A 23,667-nucleotide genomic window follows, 5' to 3' on the forward strand; every position below is an offset into this window, starting at 1 on the left:
CTTTATCCTGTTTCTACGTTGTCCCAGAGGAAAGCCTGTGTCCTGGATTGCAGAGGTAGATGTTAATGTGAGTCACCAGTTGGTATTTAGTGGTGAGAAAGTTGACCACTATCAGTCTTCCTAAATGCTAGCAGAAGCCAAGAAAAATCTGGACGCAGCATAAGTTAGCGCTTTCTTCAGGACTATTCTGCCCTTATCGGGCTATTTGCTGCACAAGTGGGGCTGTTCTGCTGATTCAGCATCAGAAGAAGTGATGCCAGGGCAGCTCCAGGCCACACTTAAGGAATTACAAAGGAGACCATTAGAGTCACAAGTTTTCTCTTTAGCTGATTTATAAATGGATTTGTCTTCTTTCTTGCTCCTTTGTCCCAGAGCTGTTAATAAATAACCTTTTCAATGCCCCTGCTCCTGCAGGAGACATGAGGAAACAAGTCTGTGTTCATGTGAACTTAGCACTGCAGCTGGGCTGGGGATCCTGTGGCTAGAAGGTGGGCTTGAGCTTGGGACCTCCCATAGCCAGAGGGAGAACAGTGCTCAGAGAGGCAGGGAAATGCAGCAGTGGCAGGAAAGCAGCAGACCTGTAGCTGCTTTTTGCATGGGACCAGGTTTGCTGGCCATTCCTGCTGCTGAGGGGCTGTGCTCATCTTAATAGAGCCCAGCCAGTGGCTCTTCTCCATGCTGTAAATCTGTCCCCTTTGCTGGAGTGGCCGTGTCACAAGCTTGTGGCTTCTTCAGCTGAAGTAACCTCCGTTTTGTTGGCTTTTGACAGTGGAGAGTGTTGATTTCTCTGTCCCGGTAAGCATCTTTGGACACACAGGCTAGAGCATGGAGCAGAAAACTGGAGGCAAGTGTTAGAGAAGAGCTTGGGACCTCCCTGCTTGCATCTTCTCGCCGGGAATGGAGAGTGGCTCATGCCATGCTCTTACTCCTCTGGGGGCGATGCAGTGAGAAGTCAGAGCTGTAATGTCCGTTTGCTGGGGCCACTCCTGGGTGCAGCCTCTGCAGATGCCTGGGGGCTGCTCAGCCACCCAGAGGTGACAGTGGTTTAATGCCTCCGCAGCAGCCCCTTGCGTGTAACGCGCGCAGACAGGGCAGCTCGGGCGCTTGTCAGAAGGATGGGTTGCTGTGACTGTCCCTTGTCCTTGTTACCACTCTGTCCCCATGCTGCCTTATCCAAAATATTTCATGTCTGTATTTTGAACTATTTGAAGCAAGGACTGTTGGGGGAGGGGAGTAATGAAGACATACAAATTGAAGGCCAAACTACAGTTTGATTTTAAATGGGTTTCCTTTCCTGAGCCTAATTCTCCCTGGGATTCACTGCACCTCCTGGTAATAAGTAATCTGAACTTTAGAGATTAATGACATCCTGTGCCAGCCCATTCATCCAGCAAAACTCCTTTGCTGTTTTGTTCCACGTCTGCATGAGGCTCCAGCCCTTGCAAGGTGCTCTTCTGACCATGAAAATTTAGATTCATATTTAACTTTTACTTTTCATTACCTTTGTAACCTCCAAGAAGTATTTCTTCTCTCACATTCGGGAACTTTGTCAATGCCTGTGCCCCGCAACAGGCTTTGGTCCCATGTTCCTTCCCACTGGTTGTCCTGAAAAATACCACAGGGTAATTTGTTTCCTGCTATTTGAAATGGAAATTGTAGCAGCATGTGGAACAGAGCATGATATTCATGCCAAATATCATGACCTGAATTCTCCTCATGGTTTGTGGGAATCCTAGTTATTAAAGCTGACCTCTGAGAAATCAGTATATTTTTCCGCAAAGCCTAGACAGTGGATGCACTCCTCAGCAGGAGACAGAAACTATCCCAGCTGTTCCCTGTCCTGTGCTCTGCAATGAGGAACAAAGATACCAGCGCTGACAGCTGGCAGTAAGGGGGCAAATCTGGAAGTGTTTAACTAGAGAGCTATCTTTTTTATGCGTGCAGGCTTAACCTTGGCTTACTGAAAGGAGGCAGCAGGGTTGCTGCCGTGCCTGGATAGCAAGGGGCCTTTCGCTTCATCTGCTAGAACTACTTGCAAAGGGAAGGTGCCCATAGTTTTCTCTGCTGCAGATGAGTACTATGCATGTTAAGGGAGGAAAAACTCACTGGGTATCCTGCAGGCCTGAGATATGCTCCTCTAAAAGAGCAAACACCTGTGCTGGAAATCACACTTGCAAGGGGTGGCACAATCCAGGTGCAGGCAAAATTCCAGGCACGGATAAGCACTGCAGCAGTCCCCAGCGCACGCACTCGCACACAGGCCTGCCAGGGAATGGGCATCATCTGTCCCTTTGCATACATGGCCTCGTCGTCCAGGGGCTTTGCAGTGGCTCTGCTGATGCTGCACCAGCCTGGAACGGTGTTTGTGCGTCTGCAGTCGGTCTCCAATGGTCTTCAGTCCTGAGTGGGAAGTGAAACTTCAGGAGAAACGCTGGTTGCTTTGCTGAGCAGAAATACCCGGGAAGTTTGGGTCCCTGGCGGCTGCTCTGTTTGCTCACATGTGGCACTTTGGGCAGCCATGTTGGTTTTTGGAAGCTGGGGAAGTGAGCCCCTGAAAGCAGTAGTGTTGCTCAACACACAAGGCGATCCCAGGAATCTGCGATTCAGAGAAAAACGTCCTTGAGATGTGGCGAGGGGCTTGCCGGCCTCGGCCCCTTCGAGTCAGGAGAGGCTGTCAGTGGAGGGGGCATAGATGGGAAACTGGTGGCTACTGGGAAGGCGTATTTTGACACTGCTGTAAGCGCTGGGTGCAGAGCGCGCTGTGGGTGGTGAGAGGTTTGGATGTGTTTCCTCTGCGGTCGTTCCCCCGCTAGAACCTCCTGTTGCGGGTAGCAGTATTTACAGTGCTCAGGACTTTGTGTTTTCCAGGAAGTTTCTTAACTTGCTGACCCAACATGGGTATTGAAGGGAGGGGAATTGTTGTTCTGGAGGCTATTTCCTCTCTTTTGCCACGACAAATTCTACATCCTCCTGGTGTGGGTGGCGGATGGGGCACATGGAAGGGTGGGCTATACTGGGTTGGATTTGGCTTGTCCTGATTTCGTCTTGGATAGAGTTAATTTTCTTCCCAGTAGCTGGCATAGTGCTGTGTTTTGAATTTAGTATGATTTATAATGTTGATAAGACACTGATGTTTTACTTCTTGCTCAGCAGCGCTTACACTAGTCAAGGACTTTTCAGCTTCCCATGCTCTGCCAGGTGCACAAGAAGCTGGGACGCCAAGACAGCTGATCCAAACTGGCCAAAGGGCTATTCCATACCATATGATGTCATGCTCAGTGTATAAATGGGGAGGAGTTGGGCGGGGGGCGGCGATCACTGCTTGGGGACTGGCTGGGCATCGGGCAAGCAGGTTGTGAGTGGTTGCATCACTTGTTTTTCCTGAGTTTTGTTTCTCTCTCTGTTTCATTGTTTTCCTTTTCATTACATTATTGTTATTGTTGTTGTTATTATTTTCAATTATTAAACTGTTCTTATCTCAACCCATGAGTTTTCTCACTCTTGCTCCTCTGATTCCCTCCATCATCCCACCGGGGGCGGGAGGGTGAGCGAGCGGCTATGTGGTGCTTGGTTGCCAACGGGGATTAAACCACAACAGACTCATGCATCACCAGTCTTCCTATTGCTGTCTTTAACAGCAACAATAATAATTAAATAGTTATACACAATAGCTGCCTGGGGCTGAACTGGGAACAAGCGACCAAAGCGTGTGAAAGTTAGTGCCCGTTACCAGCCAGGATGCCAGAGACAGAGAAGTGTGCGACTGTCTATATAGGGATGAGGAAAGCTGATATGATGGTGGATTTTAGTGCATGACAGGGTAATTCCTCAAAACCAAGGGTGACTATCTCATAATTTGCAATGCCTTACTTCCAGCACAAAGGAAATGTATATTGGCCCCAATCTTGATAGAGAAAGAAGCATTGCTATGAGAGTTACAAGTTATTATACAAGTAACGCGTGCTTATTCTGTGTCAACAAATAACATCTAGTAGCTCTTAAAAGAAATGATTTCCCAAATTTAAAAATATTTGAGCTGAATCAGTGGAGTATTTAAAATAGCCAAATAGGCATGCTAATCAGAAGCAGCCTATTCACTTCTTAGTCTATTCCCCCAAAGCTTTAATCCAACAGTTGAAAGTTATGCTAATTTGAAAAATAATAACATCTCTAAAAGATGCACATTTAGGGGGGAAAAAGAAATCTGCAATTACTGCAAATTTAAAGTTAGGAAGTGTAGAAGGTGGTCAAAAGAAGCATAAGGAAAAAATTATGGTCAGAGATTTAAGAAGAGCAAAGAAGAATTTAAGGATATTGAGCACAAAAGGAAGCCTAGCAGCACCATTGGACCATTGCAAGTCAGCATATTAGAACTATCGATAATAACAAAACAGAAAAAGTGTCAGTGCTTGATGCTTCTTTTTTCTCTGAAAGAAAAACAAATGTCTTCACATCATGTGATAGCCAAGTATACTCAAGCAATGACTTACGTGATAAGCTGGGGGGGAGTGGGAAGCCATCTTGAACTCACTGGATATTTTCTGATGAAACTTCAAGCTTTGTGGGTAATGGCAATAAATCTTCTCCAGTTAAAATATAGCTTTGATGGGCTGGTAGCAAGTTAATACCAGAAGTTGCCTGGTAGGAGACTGATGTAACTGATAACAGTTGTTCCTTCTGATTTGAAAACCTCTTTGATGTGTGAATCCTAAAGAAATGAGTACAAATAGGGTACAGGCTTAGAAGCCCAGTAAACACCATATAAATGTGAAAATTAACTGTCTAAAGGCCATTGTGTCAGTGGTATCCTGCCACTTGTTGGTTGTATTTGAGAATATTGAGTATCTTGGTCTGACTGCTGGCATGTAAGCCAGAAGAATATCTTCCCGTAGAGAGACTATTTAACGAACAGGCATTGGGAAAGCTTTGGTGGGGGCAGTGTATAGTAACAGGGAGAGGGGCTATGATGCAGGGATGGGAGGTGGTGCAAGTGCCTTGCAGAGCATCTGGGGAGGCTGAGCAGCGCACCCAGCACTGCCAGGCACCGTGGGAAGGTCTCAAACGGGAATCTCCTTTGTGCACAGGGTGAATGGGGGATTTGTTGGTGGGGCAGCCTGGGTCGCAGGGGCTCCTGCCTGGAACCCCTCAGACATCACCCCTCCAGCAGTAAATCCGCACCACAGGGCCAATGTAAGCAGGGCCATGGGACTGCCCCGAGCACAAAGCCTCTCTGTGCCGCTGCTGGCTGCGCGGGCGGCTGCGGAAGGGAAAGAAGAGGCCTGTGGGCTGCTCGCTCCTTTGTGTCCGTCTCTTGCTGCTGCAGCTCGGCTTTTGCAGCCTCTAGCAGCCGCCAGCTCTCCAGGATTGCCACGTGCTTTTCTTTTTTCCAGGAAAACAGGGCTCCTCTAATGTGTCTTGTGCAATTTCCCAGGGTTGTATCCCAGTCACAACTTTAAAAGCAGCAAAAGTATGAGGTGCTCCCACCCCAAGCAATGTTGTACATATGGATAGCATATAGCAGGGTGGTTGTCGTGGCTGAATTATGTCTGAATGCAACCTGGAGCTTTGTTGGGGGAAGGAGGGGACAGATTTATTCAAATACATCGGTATCGCATGAGGAGCACATACACATTGCGTTGGTCTTTGCTAACAGCATGGCTTATGAGTGCCTCACCCTCTCTTTACTAACTCCCTGCCTTCTGAACCAAGGAAACAGAGCTGGGAGAAAGTCCAGGAGCCACCCCTGCCCTGAGGCAGGATCAGCTACAGCAGTGCTGGCAGATAGAGACTTCATTTGTCTGAAGACAGCTAATGTGTCTCCCTTGCTCTTCTCTTGCTAAACTAAACAACCCAATTCCTTCAGTCTTCCTCATAGGTCAAGTTTTTAGACTTCTGATCTTTCTTCTTGTTCTCTTCTGGAGTTTCTCCAAGTGGTCTACATCTTTCCTGAAAGACAGTGTCCAAAATTGGGCATAGAACTTCACAGGAGGCTTTATCAGCGTTAGATGGAGGGAAGGATTACTGCAAACCGCTATTGCTGCAAGAATGTTTTATCTGGAAGTGCTTCTTAACTGATTGCTCACCACACTGTCTTTGGGTGGTGGCTATTTTCTGAATGTCATATTTGCTCTTGTCCTTACTTAAGTTAGGCGTTTTCCCGAGGCTCTCCCCTATTTATCAAATTTATTTTGAATTCCAGTTCTATGTGTCAGTGTGCTTTTGCTCCCAGCTTGGTCTTATCACAGATATAGGCGCACTCTTTACTCCATCTTCCAGCTCACTAACGCACATCTGTCTGTGCGCGTGGCACAGACTAGTTCAAGCACTCTGCCCGGCTGCATAGCCTAGATCCATAGGAGTCTGCTGGGGTTTGAGATGTGTAGGACTGTGTTATTTCAAAGTGTCAAATATCTCCGAAAGACGGCATCCAAAAAGAAATATACTGCATTGTTTGGATTATCAGTTTTGCTGACATTTCAGTGTTTGTACATCAGCATTTAGAAGTATTTAATCTGGAAAAACATAATCCAGTAAATGTGCATTTATAATTGTATCTAGCACCACAAAGAGGGCCAGAGATCATACCAGTATTTAGGCCACAATCTTTGCCATATGAATAATTAAATCTTGGAGCAGAGCCTGCCACACTGTTCCATGTAACAGCTGTAAAAAGTGGTGTAAAATCCTGGTCTGGAGCTTGAATTCTAATTTTCAACATGTTCAGTGTCTTGCTCTGATATTTTGAATAAAACTCCTTAAACCGAAGCAATTCACTTACTGTATACGCACTTGTATGTATATTCTAAGACAAACCTGAGCCTCTCGCCAGTGTAAGGGACTTTTCCAATATGTTGGCCTGAAACAGGTGGTTTACATTACTTTGCAGGAAAATCTTCCTAGGTAACTTAGACAAGAACACGTTTGAGTGAAAAAGGCAGATAAAGAATGAGTAAGAAGTCAGATGGGGACAGAGAAAATTTCAGAAAAGGGTGGATAAATGAAGCAGTGTGGCTCTTCTGAGTGTTTTTGGACTCGGATGTTTGGTTGCATGGAGTCTGAAGACAGGAGTGCCTTTTTAGGTACTGTGCCTCAAAACCTGATCCAAGTTCAGCAACCTCACAGAGTGTGCAATTCAGCCTGATAAACTTCATGACTACCGAAATCTCATTTTCCCTCAGCAGGAGGATAATGTGCGTCCCCCCTATCCACCTTGAAGAACAGCAGCACTGACTGCTCCTATTCCCCCTCCCTGCCATCACTGCTGGCAGAACTTCATAGAAATGAATTCCTGCAGTTAATAAATGTGCACAGACTGCATTGCCAGAGCCCCTGTCTACTGGGCTCTCTGCTGACCTGGATGATGTTTGTCTGCAAGCACCTGCCCTGACGGATGCTCCTTCTGCCCAAGCTGCCCACCCCGTGCCACAGAGCTGGTCACAGGTGCTGGATGCATTCAGACTGCTGAGGGATTCAGGCACCCTTCAGCCATGGGCTCCTGTGCTCTTTCAGCTGGCAGTCAGGCAGGCAAGTTGTTGCTCCTCACTTTAAAAATACAGTGGCATCTGACTCATTTCAATCCATACTGTTCCCAGTTTCTCAGTCTTTGAGTATGCCTGTGTCCCTTTGTGATGGGTCATAATTCAGTGGCTTCTCAGCACTGCCCTGTGTCTCTCTGATACGTTTAGGTTCAGGAGCTCTGCAGACTATATTCACATTTGATGGTCTACGTGATTTCATGAGCATCCAGCAGCTCTCCCCCAAGACTGGACATGTGCTTAGGAAACCAATTATTGGAGAGACTCCCAACAGACTGCAGCAGCAACGTGGGCGATCAGCAGTAGAGGTAGCTGCCAGCTGATGGGCAGGATTCGTAAGACGCTGTCTTATTCTCTGTTGTCACTCCAAGCCTCGTGGGCAGCAGGCAATGTGTCTTTGGAACTCCCTTTGCTTAAAGCATGTAGCAGGGCTAATTTAATTAAATGTGATCAAATGTGGGTTTGCTGGGATTGCATAGAATTGCTGGGTTAACTTAGCACTGGCTGTGATTGTAGATGATCATGCGTCTGAGGTAGTACAGGTCCCCACCTCGCTTCATTTAGGCTGGGATGGTATCATCTCCTGGTGTAACAGGTACATTACTGTGCAAGGCTAGAAAAATAAAAGCAGATTATTCTGTATGCAGAGACTGTTGAGGGAGATGGACAAGGCTGGAAAGACAAAAATCCAGAAAGGATCATTGCTTATAAGTTGGTTAAGAGAATAAATTCCAGGAGGATTGAAAGTTACAGAAGTTTTGAGACAGAGGTGGAACAAAGACAGAGGGAATAGACTGGCAATAAATAAATTAAGGCTGAAAATGAGAATGTTTCTGACCATACAAAGGTGTGCTGAGAGCATAAAGGTGACGGTGGGAACTGTCTCTGTCAGTGTGGCACTTGTGTGGTGGAAGAGTGATGGCCTTGCAGTACAGCTTCTTGTGATCCCGTCTGTAACAGGCTGAGCATGAGCATCCAAAGGAAAGAGCAAACATCAACTTTAGCTGTTCTGCTAAGTCAGAGCTTACGACAGTATTTGTATTTATATTAGAGATGATGGGTCACAGTGAGGTTATCTGAACTTAACATGGCTTTGGACTACGCACAGCATCTCTCCTTTTCTGCTTGACAATTCTAATTTCAGTCCTTAAGCCAGCCTTAGCCTCCCCTTATTGCATCTCTAAAAGCAGCTGGTTGCCTGATGCCTTTGAACATTTGTTGCTAAGTCTTGTTTGGTAAGAAGGAAGTTGGGAGGTGGGTAACCTTGGCTGTGAGTGACATCTCCTGGCGTGCAGAGCTGCAGGTGACTTAGCGTGATGTTGGCTGGAGGAGCAGTTTCCTATTTGTCTTGAGGCTGTGGAAGACACTGGGGACAATCCTGCTTCCTTGCCTTCACACAGAGCTACCTCCTATGCTGGTGTGGTCCTTCCTGGGTCATTCACCGAGAGCAACAGGGTTTCTGCAGCAAAACTGCTGTTAGCTGGAGTGGCTGCCAACATCATTCTCAGTTGATAGCTAACTCAGAGACAGAAAGGATATTAGATCTGTTTATGTTCTGGGACCTGCACCAATCACTGGATGGAACCAATGGTAGCCCCTACAAAAAAACAAAGAGACCAAAATTAGAAACAGACAGAGATGCCTGAGCAACTGGGCTGTGCTCCAACATCTGGAGAGTGCTTAATGCCTGCGCAGCCAGGCAGGGCTCCAGCACCAGCCGGCTCTGAGCTTTAGGGTGGGGAAGAAGAAAAGCAGTGTCATTTCTATGCCTACTTATGGCCTTACATGATGTTTTTATCACCACTTACAGCGGGCAGTATGGGAGAAAGAGTAGAGATCTGTCTCTATTTTGGTTCTGGCTGGGCACAGAGACAGAAGATCATGCCTGCTTAATCTTTAGCTGAGGAAAACTGCTAGTGGAAGAATAGTCCTGGGGTCTGGCCATCAGAGGTGCTGGCGGGTCAGGTGCTGCCCCACCTGGTGGAGACTGAGGAGTGTTTGCACGGCATTCAGCGACGTGAACGTGGGGTGCAAATGAGCTGGAGAAGTCTAGGGAATAAGTTAATCCTTTAGCCACTGCGGAACCTGCAGTTATGCCTAGACCTGATGGAGGTAACAGTGAAGTGTGCAGAAAAGGGAACTTGTTCAAGTACCTCACCTTTCTAAGCAAATGGCAGGTGAGTTTTATTTTAATTACATTGAATTCTTTATCTGGATTTGCAATGATGTGGTTTGGTTTTGTTTTTTTTTTAAAATAAGTATTCAAGTCTGTACATTTTGAGTGCTGTTTGGATGGTTATTGCTTTGCTAGGCTACTTTCTCAATTATGCTTATCATTTTGTACCTTTTCTTGTCTGAAACATTCCAACAAAATGCTGCTTGATAGCATTAGAGTTCACACAGATGGATGCTCTGGTATGGGATACAGCAATGAAATCGCATATCTACAACTCTCAAAGTCCTGAAAAGTGCTCATGATACTGAGTTAAAATTCAGGCAAAAGTCATGTTCAGGGTTAAGGAAATAATGTGCTTTGGAAAAAAATGACTAATCTCAGGTTGCAGGTGGGATGCAGACAATGATCGTTATGCTTCTGCCTACAGACAAGGGATTTCTACAGCTGTTTATTGGGATGGTCCATTACAGTGAGAAAATTGTTCTTGCTTTGCTGCTACTTGCAGAGTGTGGCTGCTGAAAATACAGAGCACACAGACAATACCCATCACAACGGCAAGTTTGAAAATCTTAGAAATGATGCAAAGTCACCCATCCTTCGTTCCTATGACAGTAAACACCCAACAAAGCCGTTAGTGGCTGCCTCTAGGCAAGATCTCAGAGCAAGGGTGGCAATAATTACATGGATGTGCTGTGCAACTGTCAGCAGCAGTTTCAGTTTTCAAGCATGCTATCTTTGTATCTATACTGTACAGCTAATTTTACATTATAGCATCTGGTTTTATTCATTTTTCTAGTGTTAAAATAATTTTTGTTCAACAGACATGATCAGTGCTATCACAACCTGAGCCAACTACCCTCTCCAATAAGAAGAAAAGTCTCCCAGCTGTCATGCTCTGCTGTTTCTAATCACTTCAAGCCATGAGTTCTGGGGCCTTTTTGAATAAAGCTGTATAAAATTCATTCTTACTTCTTGCTGTCTGGTATGCGCACTAGACTATTTTTTTAAGCTGCATTCTTGGAGATATTGGCAAGCATGCTGTGCCTCTAACAGGCACTCACAAAATGCAAGCATAACAAGCTTCCAAATTTCACAGTTAGCCTCAGCAGATTTACACATGAGCACGATGAGAGGGAGCACAGAGCTCCAGGTCAGCATTAGGTTTCCAATGGAACTGCCTGCAGGGAGATCTTCCAAACCAGTTCTCTTGGCACTTCTAGATTCTGTTTTCTCTAGGTAGGTGGGAACACATTATTGGTCTACAGTTAGAGATTTCCAGAGGTGCGTTGCTTCTTTTTACTTGGGCTAACTTCTGAAAATAACTCTAGGATTTGGAGTCATTTGTAAGGTTGGGTAACACTTTGTGTAGTTCTGGCGCCTGGGACCACCTTTCATGTGAAACCAGAGTGGTTCAATGACCCTGTTCAGAACTTGAATGCTTTTTGTATTTGTATGCATGACGTGGGGTGCCAGGATGGATTTGGAGCATTGACCCAGTGTCACCTGAGGTCACTCACCCTGAGTGTCACTCCTGTTCTGGCATGCAGATGCAGAGCAGGTTCAGTCACCTTACCTTCTTGGAGCATTAAGGTAGTTGATGTGGTTGCCTGCACAGAGATATTGTCACCCTGGATGACCCATAATGTACTTCTAAACATCTCCTGGAGTATTTGTGTACAAGGAGAAGAGAAATTAGTACCCATGTGAGCAGTCAGACAATCAGTGCTTTTGAGTATGGAGCATCAGTGTGGGTAGAAATGGATTTCTTGTTGTAGTGGGAGCAGGTATGTCCCCTAGAGTGCTGAAGCTATTTGTTAGTTGTCAGCATTGAATTTACAGCTAGATTATAAATCTGGAAAATGCTTTTGCTGATACCCTTTCTAGAGCTTCATGTTGTAAGATGGTATTTTCTTAAACAATACCAAAACTGTCTGAGCCTAAGTTGTGAAGTGAGATTTCCAGCATGGGATATATGAAGGAGAATCCAAAGCAGGAAAATATAAAAGACAGCATCATGCTAGCCACCAACAAATGCAGATGTATGTATATTGGTTCTGAAAACTCAAATGCCATATTGGTTGTGAATGATTTCCGTCAGCCATACGTGGGGTTTTTTTTTACAGAATTCTACTGCTAACCATGTATTTTAAGTTACAAAAAATCTTAATTTGTTAGATAGGTCATACCAAATATATCAGTAACAGTAAAGGAATCAGACTGGTACAAATTTTGCAAAAAGTGTGTGATTTTTAACCATATGCCAATTCTGCAAATACAGGCTATTCATAATTTATCAGTCTTATGAGAAGTGGCATCAAAAATCTCCACAGATTTCTTAAACACCCTGTGGAGTGCAGATCAAATTTTCTATACAGCATTGCTGAGGTGCAGGACAGCATTGCTTGAACTGACTGCCACATACTGAAATGCTAGTGTTAGACTTCCTAAATGCATTACTAGTGATGAGGATGTTGGAAATTGTTATAAATGTTGTAAACAAACTGAAGCACAAAGTATACTAGGACAAAATGTCACAGGGGTTAAAGCTTTGGGTTCCACAAGGTTACACTGTTTATATATTAGCAGTCTGCTCTTTCAGCTTCTCAGGGATTATTAAGCCACATGCAGAGCTATAGAAGTTGGTGTTTGCCCCATACCGATGCTTTTGCTATACGCTTGCTCAGCCACCTGCAGGTATCTCAAGGACAGGCTAACCATAAGCTGCATCTTGAAGTCCTCCTTCGTCACCACTTGGCACAGGGCAGCCCATGGAGATGTGGCACGGCCCATGACAGCAGATCTGCAGGACACCATTGCTGAGCTCTGCCTCTAAGAAATCCTGCACGAGGACATGGGGCAGGAGATGGTAGCAGGGATGGGCAAAGGCAGATGCTTCATAGTGGAAAGGGACTGCAGGAACATGCCTGAAGACCTTTAGGGTGTGAGGTAAGCTGGGCTGCTGGATACTAACATCCTTTTTCTGCTCTAGTCACAGGTACCAAACCAAAGATGTCCTGGACAAGAAAGATTCTACTCATCCTGGGATTCCTCTCTACTTTGGCTGTAATTGCTTTAATTGCTGTAGCAGTGACCCAAAACAAGCCACTTCCGAAGAATATTAAGGTATTATGAGCTGGGACTCTTTCAGGAAAACAAGCCAAGCTAGGGGGTTAGGCATGCATAGTGCTCTAGGACAAGTCGCTGCCCTTGCTGGGTCCGAGTAACCTCTCTTTCTGGCTCCATGCACCTCAACATCTCATTTTACATCTTCGCGGTAAAAACAGATATGGCTTCACGGGGGATCATCTCCTAAGTAATCAGTCCCAATTTTGCTGCTTCTCTGCTCTTGTATTCTTTAATGGAAACTTTGCACTGAAGCACTACTGAGTAACGACACAGCATGTCCCCACAGCTGCCAGATAGGCTGTTCATTTCTGGTCCCCTCGCGTGTGGAGACCAGCGCACGCTGGTTCGGTGCCTCAGGTGCAATGACGGCTCTGTTTTGCCCACAGTATGGGATTGTGCTGGATGCGGGGTCATCCCACACTAACCTGTACGTGTACGAGTGGCCAGCAGAGAAGGAGAACGACACTGGGGTGGTGCAGCAGGTGGAGGTGTGTAAAGTCGAAGGTAAGAGGAGAAAAGGGAGCTGTGGAAGGGGCACAGGATGAAGAAGAGATAATGCGACCAAAGGGTGGGGGAGGAGAAACCTGGAGGAAGAGGCCAATAATAAAAACAGTGATACATCTGTGAGCTAATGTATATCCCACCACCCCCCACGGGGAGCTGTATGTGCCTGACCTTCCTGGGAGGAAAGCTGGATCCACTTCTTCCTTTGTTTTTAGGATGCTTGGAAGTAAGTGCTTTTTGGAAAGAACTACACCAAAGAATGTACTTAAATAAAACATCTGCATGCACGCTTGCTGAAGGGAGGAGAGGTGCTGTCAGAGCCTGCCTGGGGTCTTTTCAGGCCTGTCTGCAGCGCAGGGGAGAGACACGCTGTTATCGAGCTGCTGCAATAGCTGCTCGGCGCTGCAGCATGCCATACCACGAGCAGCGTGCTGAGCATACGGCAACCTGGAGCAAACACAGAGCGGGCTTCACTGCTGCCCATGCAGGCACTGGTCCTGGGGCAGTCCATTCACCAGGGGACACACGGCAGGAAGGGACAATGAATTTTTCTTTGGGTTAGCATGAAAGGGGATAGCTGCAAAATGCTCAGTGCTGTAGTGTGAGCATACAATACACAAACAAATGACAGCATCTTCCCCTGGAGGACCCAGCGTAGTGAAAGGTCAGGGATTTTTAGGTGCAGATCTGGGGTACACCCAGGCAGAAGCAGAGATGAGTCTGCAGATGTCCTGGACATACTAAGCAAATGATCTGTCTCACTGCGGCCCTCATCGCCAGTTCATAGCCTGCTTTGCGGAGAGTGGGTGGCAGATGCTGGGCACTGTGGTCGTCCCCGCGTGCATCAGGCTTAGTTGGTACTGTAGGATTTCTAAAACTCTTTAGAAATGAGGTGGTTGAATCTGATGTTCCTGCCTGTGATAGTGATATGGTTTAACACGACTTCTCATGACAGCACTCTGGGGTTATGCTTGGAGTTTGAGCAATGAAGTATCCTTATTTCTTGCAGGCCCTGGGATCTCAGGTTACTCCCATGCCACAGAGAAGGCAGGTCCTTCTCTGGCAGAGTGCCTACGACAAGCAGAAGAGGTGATTCCCTCAAAGCAGCACCAAGAGACACCCGTCTACCTCGGAGCAACTGCCGGCATGCGGCTTCTCAGGTACTTCAGGGCTTGTCCCCTTCTCCTGCAGCACTGTGCCATGGATGCTCAGTGGGGACCTCTTGGGCAAAGTCCCTGGAAATGCTGCCAGCTCACACTTTGCCCAGATACCCCCTTCTGCCGCTGGCCTCTCTGAGCCCCGAGTCTCCCTGGGCTATTCCCGTACTTGCCCAGCAGGTCTACTTCCACTCACTCCAACCTTCCATCATCTCCAGCACCCACATGCAGCACAGAGACACCAGGAGGGTAGCAGTGCCCAAGCCGATGCTCAGGGGATGCTCAGACACCCCTCGCAGTCTGGTATTAGGCCTGGCCCAGGATTTTTGAGCCCAACCATGTTGCGGCTCCCCACATACCTTGACTTAGTCTGAGACCATCAGAGCTAAGGTAACTTTATAATCATATCCTCCTTTAATTCCAATTTGTGATTTTCACGGGGTGCTCCAGACCTCTTGCCTGGCTGGGACAGGGAGCTGATCTTATGTATGTATTCCCTGGGAAATCTCCCTGGTGATATCAGAGGGCATGGATTTCTTCTGTAATGGTGATGGCAAAGAGTGAGAGGAATCTCCACAATGCAGTCCCTACCAGGGCACGTGCTCCAGGACAACAAGAGAGCTCTGGTCTCTGCTCCAGGTACACCTCTCAGCTGCGGGATCTGTAAGTGTCAGAGCTGGTGGCAGCTGTGCTGTCAATGTGTGACAGAGAGGGACGTGGCCAGTTAGAGCTGGATGTACCCATGTGAATGACTGTTCTGTTAGAATTAACATCTGGTGGGGAGTTCCAGCCTGCCTACTCAGAAAAGCCCATAGGCTGCAGAGAGCTGTCAGCCAGAGTCACTCCATCCTTTCTTCCATTCATCCAGCTTGGAGAATAAAAGTGCAGCTGACAAAGTCTTGTCCTCAGTAGAGAAGACGCTACGCTCAGCTCCCTTCAACTTCCAGGGTGCCAGAATCATCAGTGGTCAGGAAGAAGGAGCCTATGGATGGATCACCATTAACTACCTGCTGGGCAATTTCAAGCAGGTACTGTATCAACAGCAAGTCTGTATTTGAATCATGGGCTTACAGCACTTTGTAAATCATGCCTTGCAGGAGGGTGTCACAGGCACTATCTTCCCTTGTAAGCCATTTACCAGAGATCAGGAAGCTGCACATCTTGCCTCAGGAATTACTGTGAGTACATCCTGATGCCAATAAGTATCAGGATGTACCACTGTAGTCAGGCTTAAAGCATTGAAATAAAGCACTAACATCTTTGATAACTTCACTTGGGTACAGCATCCTCCTCACTTTCTGATCTAAAATGTTTCTGTGACTGCAAAGTTTGACAATGATTCTTTACTATTGAGCGTATAAATCACCTGGAGGCTGAAACAGTAAGTTGACTGTTTTTTCTTATAATAATTGTGTTAGATTTCATATTCCTAGTCCTCCGGCAAACACTCAGACATGATCCCTCTTCTGCTTTTCCAAGCCTGCATCTTTCATGTGTCTTATTCCAGCTCTTATCTCATGCCCCCCTCCAGGTCTTCCTGCCTTTCCCGTGTTCTGTGCTTCTGCTTCTCTTCTCCTCATATGTCTTTCTCTTTTTTTTTTTTTTTTTTGCTCCCAAATATATTTTCTCCATGCCTGATGTACCTGTTTTACTTTGAATTTTTGTTTTAAAGTCTGGCTGGACAAAACTTCTACATTCCCTGAAATCCATAAGTGAGACATCAGGAGCGCTAGACCTCGGAGGAGCCTCAACACAGATTACCTTTGTACCAAATCAACTCTCTTCTGAGTCCCCAGAGAATCTGCTCTACTTTCGTCTCTATGGCAAGGATTACCTAGTGTACACGCACAGCTTTCTCTGCTATGGGAAGGACCAGGCTCTGCAACAGAAACTGGCCAGGGACCTACAGGCAAGTACATCTGTAATTGCAGGTGGAGGTCCTGGATCCTCCCAGCTTTGACGTACTGGTGCAGTAGAAGTTGCTGTGTCCCAGCTAAATGTCTCATCCCTTAGTCTGGGTTTGGGAAATGCCATTATCCTTCATAAAGACTGGGAAGATGCCCAAAGAGATGACAGTCAACATGTTCAAAAGTACTACCAATTTTGATATGCCTTGATTCTTGGGCATGAGATAGCAGGAGTACTGTGCTTAACTGAAGTACTCAGGGGAGGTGATGTTTCACCACCTCTGAGAATCCCAAATCAACAGCAGCTTCACAAAATGTGCCTGAAAGTAATTTGCCCAGAGTCCTTCAGGGAGGCTGTGGCAGTATCCACATCTCCCAAATCACAGCCAGTGCCTTAAACCATCCTCATCACTTTGACCCGATGCGTGTATCTTGGTGTGATGTACTGTGACAAGTGCCTTGTGGCCACCCTTCCTTGTGGCTCTTTCCCCGGGTGTTACTCTAGAGTGAAGTGTAACTTGGGTTGATTTTACTTTCAGACTGTGGAGAGCAGCAGCCTCCTTGATCCGTGCTTTCACCAGGGGTATCAGAGGACTATAAATATAAGTGACCTCTTCAAAAACCCTTGTACATCAGCTGAGAAAAAGCAATTCCCTTTCAGCCAGCTGTACGTACAGGGAGAGGGAGATTATCAAAAGTGCCGAAGAAACATCCAGAAACTCTTTAACAAAACCAATTGTCCTTACTCCAGTTGCTCCTTCAATGGGATATACCTACCTCCATTACAAGGGGATTTTGGGGTAAGTCTTCACATTCTTCAACTCTCTATAACCCGGAACATCAGAAGAGCAGAAACTCAGAGTAATACTAGAGTGTATTTTCCATGACTGGGGCAAGAAATCATTTACAAGATGGCTTTTTGCACATGTAACTACAAAAGTAGTGCTGCACTTGCTGTGAGGACAACATGTGTAAGAGCTACCCCAGTAAATACTGACCTACCAGTACTGCGCTGTTCCCATTCTAACCCATCTCCTATAGGCATCTCCTTGGGGTGCCCCATTTATTAATTCATTTTTCAAGCAGTCCTTCCTGATGGCCAGCACCAGAGGCAGGAGAGCCTGCTGCAGGCCGTGCATGATACACTGGTCCTGCAAACCTTGTCTCCTGAGGTTAATGGTGGTACCAGATCTGAAATTCATCCAGAAATGTGTAAGCGCTACTGAAACCAATCAGTCGGCTCACCTGTCTGCCTGCCAGACGTGATGAGCAGACAGTGCATGCTCTGAACAGACGTCACGTGTGACACCACACTGAACATCAGTCCTAGAGCTGCAAGACTTCAGCGGCTGTGAGGCTTTCTGGGGGAACTGTTAATATTCCCTTGCCCTCTTCATAAACTGCCCCCTACCTATCAGCTGTTGGTCATGGTCAGAGATGGGTTTTCTGAACTTTGGATTATATACTGGGGCTGTGTACAGTCCTTTCAGACCATCACCTCTGCTGTTTGTGGCGATATTGGCTGCACGCTCATCTCATTCAGTTGCCAAAATGGGATCACGGTTATGATGGCAAGCAGCGTTCACCATGTGCCACTCTGGCACCAGTGCATAGAGGGAAGGGATTTACTGAAGTTCTTGAGGATACTGTGGTCAGTGAAGTTCCTACCTCCACCTGCCTTTTGGGGTCCTTACCTCCAATCAGCTCTGAGAGGTGTGTCTCAAAATGACATCGCTCTTGAAAATATACCTACTTTTGTGTGTGTGATGTTGCTTCGTATATTCCTCTATCTGCAAATAAAACCATTTTCTTCTGTGGGATTTCTTCTGTCCTGCTCATGCTGAGGCCCAGTCCAGTTAAAATATTCTTTCTCCTTCAGGCTTTTTCTGCTTTCTACTTTGTGATGAACTTTTTGAACCTGACCAGTGAACAAAGCCCCGTTGCCCTGGACAAAGTGGCCAGCGCCATCGAGAGCTTCTGCGCCCGGCCTTGGCATGAGGTGAGCAGTGCTTGTGGCAGTGGGCTGGGGCTGCCGGGTGGCAAGAGCTGCTGATATTTTTCTGTAGGACAAATGGTTGGGGGTAACTTCCAAGGCAAGAGGAGGAAGATCCCCCCAGCACCTGCAGTGGATGCTCAGGCACAAGCTGGAGCTATGGGAAGCCGTGTTTAACAGCCTGGTGACTTCCTCCTTCCCTAGGTGAAGACAGCGTATCACCAAATAAAAGAAAAGTACCTGAGCGAATATTGCTTCTCTGGAGCCTACATCCTCTCTCTCCTGGAAAATGGCTACGAATTCACTGAAAAGAACTGGCAAAGGATCCACTTCCTTGGAAAGGTGTGTTTCATGGCAGGCAGGGCTCTACCCCAGCAGCTAACTGCAACCTCTGCTGCACAGCCCGGCCCTTTTTCCCCAGAGGTGCCACGGCCCCAGCAATGCCACAAGCAGCCCCTGCACCTCCCAGCACTGATTCTGCTCCTCTCCCATTTCAGATCGGCAGCAGCGATGCGGGCTGGACCCTGGGCTACATGCTGAACCTGACCAACATGATCCCCGCAGAGGAGCCTGCTGTGCCCCCTCTTTCCCACGGCAGCTACGTGGGGCTGATGGTGCTGTGCTCCCTCGTGCTGGTGTTAGTGCTCCTGTTTGCCTGGCTTCTCTTCCACAAGCCCAAGTGCCTGCAGAAGGGAATTGTTTAGGAAAAGCCTTGGGGTGAGAGGGGCCACGTCACCCTGGCCACTCAGGGCTAAGAGACCCCAGCAGAGCAGGCTGTACTGCAGAGCCCCTCTTGCCTCTCACTGAAGCTACTGACTGTGTACAACAAGGGCATTTATTCCTTCTGACTCACACTTGCACTGACAGATGGTGGGACATCAGGCTCGCCACCTCTCTCTACCAAGGACAGACAAGCAGGTGTCCCCTCCTTGAATGGGTCGTACTTTCATTCAATGAAACTTTGCTGCTTGTTGTTTTTTGCCTTGTGCACAGCATTATAAAGAGAAAAATGGCAGCAATCTTTGGGAGCCGGTGCTCCTGCAAGGGTAATCTCAGGGTCACATATCCCACTGAGCTCTTGGGAGCAATCACACACAGGGTGATCCTGCTCCTCCTCTGCTGAAGCCGTTCCCGAGAGCCCTTCCCGCACCAGCACACCTCCACTCGCCTCCCCGCGCCCTGAGCCCTCGCAGCCCTACAGCCGCGTACGGCCACCTGCATCTGGCTGGCCCCTGAAGGCTGGCCAGGCTCCCAAATGCCACTCTGGGAAAAGAAGGGATGAGGATGAAGAAACTGAATGTGCTGGTGGTCATCAGCCCTTAGCTGGGCTCCGGTGGCTGTCTGCTCCTTTCGCAGGTGGCAAGAAGCCTCTTTCCCACGTCTTCCTGATGTTGTTGCTGGACCAAAGCTGGCTCACTGTTACACTGAGCCATTCCCATGTCCCTAGGGTACATCAAGACATGAGTTCCCAGCCAAGCATTGCTGATTTTTGTAGGAACAGCTCATACTGGCCGAGGATCCTTGACCAGTAGCAAGTGCTTATGCCTACAGGGACTCTGGTGTGATCAGTGTGCCTACAGGTATACACCCACTAAAGCAATCCAGTGTCACTGTGCTGATCATACAACAGCCTCTGATCTAGGGAAAATGTTTATTAGGTCATGTTCCTTTATAAATAGACAGCTGGCAGCAGTTAACCAGCATAAGCATGCACAAATTGAACCACTCTTTCCACCAGCAAAATCAGTGAAAATTTGCCTTTCCTTCCCTCATGGCTTAGGCTTATCCCACGACCATAAGACCCAGGGCTTGTGAGTGCACATACCGCAGCCCATCTTCTAGCACACAACTAGGGCAATGCCACTGATCAGGTTTATGAATCACTTTCTTTCATTTTGCATTCCTTGGCCCAAAAAAAAAAGAGAGGTAAGTCAGAAATCCATTTTTATAAAAACACTTGGAACCACTGGTGCCTGTCCACCTCGCACAAAATCTCGGAAATCTCTTCTCCTAATGACCTGTAAGTGCTGGAGGCCAAACGAAAGCAGATATTGTGGAGAGAAGGGCATGGCAAACACACACCTTTGCCTGTTTTCCCAAGCAAAGCTGTAGAAGGCGCGGAGGGGATCAGGATGTGCAACCCCAATAAAGCCTTCTCCTTTAGGCAAGCACAGACACAGAGCTCGGGGTTTTCATGCTCTCCCAGCCTGTCCCTCTGCACAGTGCAGGCTGGAAAATGTCCCCCACTTATTTCTACTTCGTGCCTGCAAGTAGGAGCCGTAACATATTGAAGAACCTGAAGGTAAGGGAAAAATGTACCCTGTCTTGTGGTAAGATCTCTGGGCAGTTCACTGTTCTTCCAAAAATCTGTGTCTTATTTTTGCTCTGAATTAGCTGGCTTCAGCTTCTGTTGGGTCTTGTTCTGCCCATTTCAGAAAGACTGAGTAACTCTCTGCTATCAAAATCCCTTTTTCCGTGTTGGTGCTTGCAAGTCATTATTGTATCATATTAAATAGATTGATCTTCAATCTGTAAAGTGCTCTGTGCTGACCTCACTTGTAGCTCTTGAATCCATTTCTTTGAAAATTTTTACATCTTTCTGAAATTTGGACACCAAAGTTTCCAGCAGCAAGTGGTAGTGAAGTAGCTAATAGTGTATATAAAAGTACTACCCTCTGGTTTTGATCTATACTCTATGTTCCCCATTTGTATATCTCAGGGCCAGGTCTTCTCACTTAAGAGAAAGTTTTGGGGCTGTTTTGTCCAGTTGGACTATTGCAACTTGGCCTTTTCTTCCAGTCATTGCATTCCAGAACGGCCACTGTCTCACACTGTACATTACCATCTCTTAACATGAGCAGCTTTGCCTTCCATGTGGCTCCACTGAAACACGTACTATTCAAAGAATATTCCCCCAAGCAAGTGATCCAGATGAACCGGCAAATGACGCTTCCCCACACTGTTTGTCCATTGACCAGTTTTTGTTTTATCTGCAAATACATTGAGATTTTGGAATTCATCTAGAGATGGAGTCTTCCTTCCGTTGTTTTCAGCAAAGATAGGTATGTGAGAGATTAACAGTAGGTTTTGGTCATGGCTGCAAGGCATGAAGGAGGAGCGTGCGATCAGAGCCACTTCAGCTCCCCAGTCAGCCCCACTTGCAACACACTCTATCCTGTGCCACCTTCCTTGCATACAGAGTCTTTGTAGCAGAGCAGGTGCCCTGGAGAAGCTCCCCGCGTGCGCTGGTGCCTCCTTCCTCCCCATGAACAGCGTGGAAACCTGCGGAATGGTAATTCCTCTCCTGGGACCCCCTCGGGGATCTTGCAACTGCTTAGTTGTGTCCATGATGCTGAAACCAGCAGATCCATTGGGACAGTTCAGAAATTGATGCAGAAACTCCATGTGGAAGCTGGTGTGGAGAGAAAGCCTGTGCCAGTCTGCTTTTCTGATCCCTGCTAAGGGTTTATGCCAAAGGAAAAGGTCAAATACAGAACTTGGGAGAAGAGCTTTAGCAATGTTTTGTATCTTTATTGCAAGTCCCATAGTATTAATTTTATTAGCTCTTGATTCTGGAGTCAGGTGATCAGCTGGTGTCTTTGCTCACTCCCTCCTGCCTGCCTTCTCTCGGTTTTTTGGTTTGGGTTTTGTTTTTTTTTAAAGCTGTAAATGTGACTTGAGCGCAACCTAAAGGCCCCAAACTAAGATAAATACGAATTATGTTACATTGTTTTAAAACCTGATGATGTTTAAACCACATTTACGAGTCCATCTCTCCAGAACTAGAATTTCTGAGATGACAGCAGATGTGCCATTTAAAAATCACTTGAGCAGGCTGAGGCTCCAGGAACTGGTCGACTGAAGGCATCCTATCAGGGTGAGACTTCTGCATATCAGTGGCTGCACTTGAACCTTCCCAGAAAAGCATGATTTTTTCTCCCCATTTCTCCTGCTTTTGCAGGACTTCACTCATGGAGGCTACTCAAAATCCTTGGTCAAAGAGTTCAAGTTTAATGTACATTCACTTTGCTTCTGTGCTGCATCTGACCCAGCTGTATTCAGCTCAAATGTGTGTTCCAGAGCCACTCAATGCGTATGTGAAGACCATGAATCATAGCGGGGGGAATTTCCAAATATGCCAGTAATAATATGGTATCACTTCTCTTGTTAATGCAGTTGATCTGCCTCACTGATAATTATCTGTGCCTTATTTTTAATTCAATAGCTTCTGGCTTTAATTTCCAGCCACTGGCTCCTGTACAGTTTTGCTCTTCTGGGTTAAAGCATCTTTTAACACCACATGTTCTTGTCTTGCAAATATTTATTCACCGATCAGCTCTGCTGGGCTGCTGAGACTCCAGACCTTGGTCGCTCCCATTTTGCCACAGGAAGCCCTGAGATGTGCTGCAGCAAGGTGGGATGAGTGTCTCTGGTTTGGGTTCAAATGCTGAGTGGTCCATTTTTGGGAAGGTTCCTTGCAGGGGAATTTGATAGCTTTGCAGGGTGCGGGAGCAGTCCGGTCTCTCTGGGACTGATGACTTCCACAAGCTCTCTCATATTCACCCAAGTGTCAGGTCTGAGGCAATACTATCAGTGAGGCTGAGATTTTCAGGGGTCAGAAGAGAAAGCCTGGGTACCTGCAGCACACTCACTTCTTGTAGAAAACCATCAGTCCCCACCACAGGCTCTAAGTACCCTTCACTCCTCCACGACACAGCCAGCTCTCCCCTGTGCATGGGCTACAGCTGATTTCTCTGACCCTACAGCAAAGCGCAGTGGAGCCTCCACTTGGAAGAAAGCTCTGGGAAGTGGGGCCATCACCTCTGTGGTGAGAGGCTGATTTGCAATGTTGGTGCTGGCCAGGGCTCCCCAGCTTCTCCAAGAGCAGCCCTCAGCTGGATGCGTGCCCCCTCCTCGTCATCCCAGTTCTTCCCATGCTCTGTGCCGGAGGGATGCGCAGGCTCTGCGGGGATGCCGGCTGCATCGCGGGGCTCAGCAGCCTGTTCAGGAGGGGCTGGGAGGAACACACTGAGGACAACAGTCCCTGTCACCCAGGCCACGCGCTTTCTTTTTGCGGCTCAGCCCTAATGAAGTGGATCTTTGTTTTGATGCACGCACAAATCCCTGTATCCTTATCACAATAAAGGCTTCTAAACTGATGCAGAAAAGTTTTGCGCTGTTTTCCAGAAGATGGGAACTCGCCAATAGTGGAATGGAGCTTCTGGCACTAAACATGGAAAAGTCCGGAGATGGGATTTCCTCTCTTGCC

General features: G+C 47.1%; 1 protein-coding gene across 12 annotated transcripts in view; it reads left to right on the top strand.

The window, feature by feature from the left end:
• ENTPD1 (ectonucleoside triphosphate diphosphohydrolase 1) overlaps nucleotides 1-22,697 on the top strand; it is a 74,984-nt gene extending 52,287 nt beyond the window's left edge. For 10 of the 12 annotated variants that reach the window (XM_087764934.1, XM_087764935.1, XM_087764933.1 and 7 more), the window contains 9 exons: nucleotides 12,701-12,834; nucleotides 13,224-13,341; nucleotides 14,351-14,501; nucleotides 15,367-15,526; nucleotides 16,171-16,407; nucleotides 16,945-17,205; nucleotides 18,285-18,404; nucleotides 18,603-18,740; nucleotides 18,896-22,697. In XM_087764934.1, the coding sequence (XP_087621060.1) occupies nucleotides 12,701-12,834; nucleotides 13,224-13,341; nucleotides 14,351-14,501; nucleotides 15,367-15,526; nucleotides 16,171-16,407; nucleotides 16,945-17,205; nucleotides 18,285-18,404; nucleotides 18,603-18,740; nucleotides 18,896-19,102 (1,526 nt within the window). In that variant the 3' untranslated portion in view covers nucleotides 19,103-22,697. Of the gene's footprint in view, nucleotides 1-7,198; nucleotides 7,844-7,963; nucleotides 9,713-12,700; nucleotides 12,835-13,223; nucleotides 13,342-14,350; nucleotides 14,502-15,366; nucleotides 15,527-16,170; nucleotides 16,408-16,944; nucleotides 17,206-18,284; nucleotides 18,405-18,602; nucleotides 18,741-18,895 lie in introns of those variants that run through there. The other 2 variants (XM_087764943.1, XM_087764938.1) reach the window with 2 other exon arrangements.
• Nucleotides 22,698-23,667: the final 970 nt, after the last annotated feature.

Source organism: Nipponia nippon, unplaced genomic scaffold, assembly GCF_047370975.1.
Source record: "Nipponia nippon isolate SJK-2023a ecotype South Korea unplaced genomic scaffold, ASM4737097v1 scaffold_3, whole genome shotgun sequence".
NCBI classification, from domain to species: Eukaryota; Metazoa; Chordata; class Aves; order Pelecaniformes; family Threskiornithidae; genus Nipponia; species Nipponia nippon.